The 1,782-nt window shown below is 40.7% G+C and overlaps 1 protein-coding gene across 1 annotated transcript; it reads right to left on the minus strand.

The window, feature by feature from the left end:
- Window positions 1-239: 239 nt before the first annotated feature.
- LOC119995564 lies at window positions 240-1,508 on the minus strand. Its single transcript, XM_038842078.1, has 2 exons — window positions 1,173-1,508; window positions 240-1,049 (listed from the first exon to the last, which is right to left on the minus strand). The coding sequence occupies exons 1-2, from the start codon at window positions 1,506-1,508 to the stop codon at window positions 240-242; spliced, it is 1,146 nt and encodes a 381-aa protein (XP_038698006.1).
- Between the last annotated feature and the right edge of the window lie 274 nt (window positions 1,509-1,782).

Here is a 1,782-nt window from a genome sequence, read left to right on the forward strand (position 1 = left end):
ATGCACCCAAATCCAATAAAGTGCGTTCAAAATTTTGATTGGCTATGCAGCAAGGTATAGTGAAACTCCCTGGATCCTTAAGTTTTGGCAGCAACTTCTTTGGTTATATGACACTACACTCTTCAATCAGTTGAACCGTCTTATTCTCATCTACTTTCTTCTTTTTTTGGACAATAGAAGGTTCCACATCCGTCTTTGGGGTTGTCTTTTGCAATGATGACACTTCTTCTTTATTTATCCTAAGACCCCCCTGGAAACGAGACTGGAGGGAGATAAGGTTTCACAGGTGGAGCAGGCTTGTCAGGGTCAAGCAACCCATACTTGATTCCACGACGTGACTGCTGAAACGGCTGCTCTTGTGCTTGAACTTTCTGCTCTTCTAACTTTATAGCTACTCGGCTTTGTTGCTCATCACAAAGTGTGATAGCCATGGCATGCTCCCTATTGTTTGGATTGACCTCAGTTTGGCTTGGAAACTTTCTAGCCTCCATTTTACTCAATGCTTCTGCAATTTGACCCACTTGTGCCTCCAGTTTCTGACGGTTAATTGTCAACTGACGCACCATGTCCTCCAATGTGATGGTAGATAGGTTGGCTTGATTTTGAGTGTTCTTCCAAGAAAAGTTTGGATGTGCTGGAAAACCGGGATTATAGGAGTTAGAGTAGGGATCAAACATTGGATTCCGATTGTAGGAGTTCATCATATTCGCTTGTTCTTGCACAACCTCAAAAAAATCCATTCCTTGAATCGTATGCCCATTCATTGCTAGAAGCATGTCCAACTTAGTAGAGATGGCATCAACCTGCAATTTTGGTGCAAAAGAACCAAAATTGGAAATTTCATACACACCTGCTCGTTTACCTCTCACTTTCGAATGTTGCGTCTCAATGGCAAGTCTCTCAAATAAAGTTTGACATTCGGATGGAGTCATATTCCTAATCGACCCCCCTGCATAATTATTGACTGCAGCTTTACTAGGAATTGTCAATGCCTTGTAGAAAATACCCATCAACACTAAGATAGGCAAAGCATGATGAGGGCATTGATTCTATAAATTATTAAACATTTCTCATGCCTCAGAAAAAAAGACTCATCTAGTTGTTGCTCAAACTGCATGATCTTGTCCCTTAGTGCATCAGTTTTATGAGTTGAGAAAATTTTCTCCAAGAACTTGTTTTGAATCTCTGTCCATGTACGGAGTGATCCAGACCGCAGACTGCCACATCTTTGCCTTGTCCTTCATAATGTGAGGGAAGATCTTCATCATTAAGTGCTCTTTAGTAACCCCTATAGTCAAAGACATGCTAGAAACTATGTTAAAAATTTCACGAATATGACTAAGTGGATCCTCTGAGCTTAGACCATGGAAAGAAGGCATCATATTGAAGTGAATGGTCTGAAGCTCGTAGTTTCTAGCTGCCGTCGAAAGTGTGATGCAAGATGGAGATTCTGGAATGGTTGGGATGTTAAGATCACCCATCGTCTCAGCTTGCACAACCACCACCATCTTCATATTATCCGTTGAGGAATCTTCTTCTTTGATTCTTGTTCCTCAACAAACCTTCGATATCGTCTATGTAAGGTTGTAACTCTCCTTTCAAAGAGTGTTTACCTTGCATAAAACTTGAAAATTAAAAGAAAAAGAGCTAAGTACGCAATTAAACTAAAACTAGTCCCAGACAACGGCACCAAAAACTTGATGTAATAATTCTCCTAAGTGCACAAGAGTTTACGAATAGCACAGTGTATAGAAGCACGCGGTCAATCCCACAGAGACTTTA

This window comes from Tripterygium wilfordii, chromosome 3 (genome assembly GCF_013401445.1).
Source record: "Tripterygium wilfordii isolate XIE 37 chromosome 3, ASM1340144v1, whole genome shotgun sequence".
NCBI lineage: Eukaryota > Viridiplantae > Streptophyta > Magnoliopsida > Celastrales > Celastraceae > Tripterygium > Tripterygium wilfordii.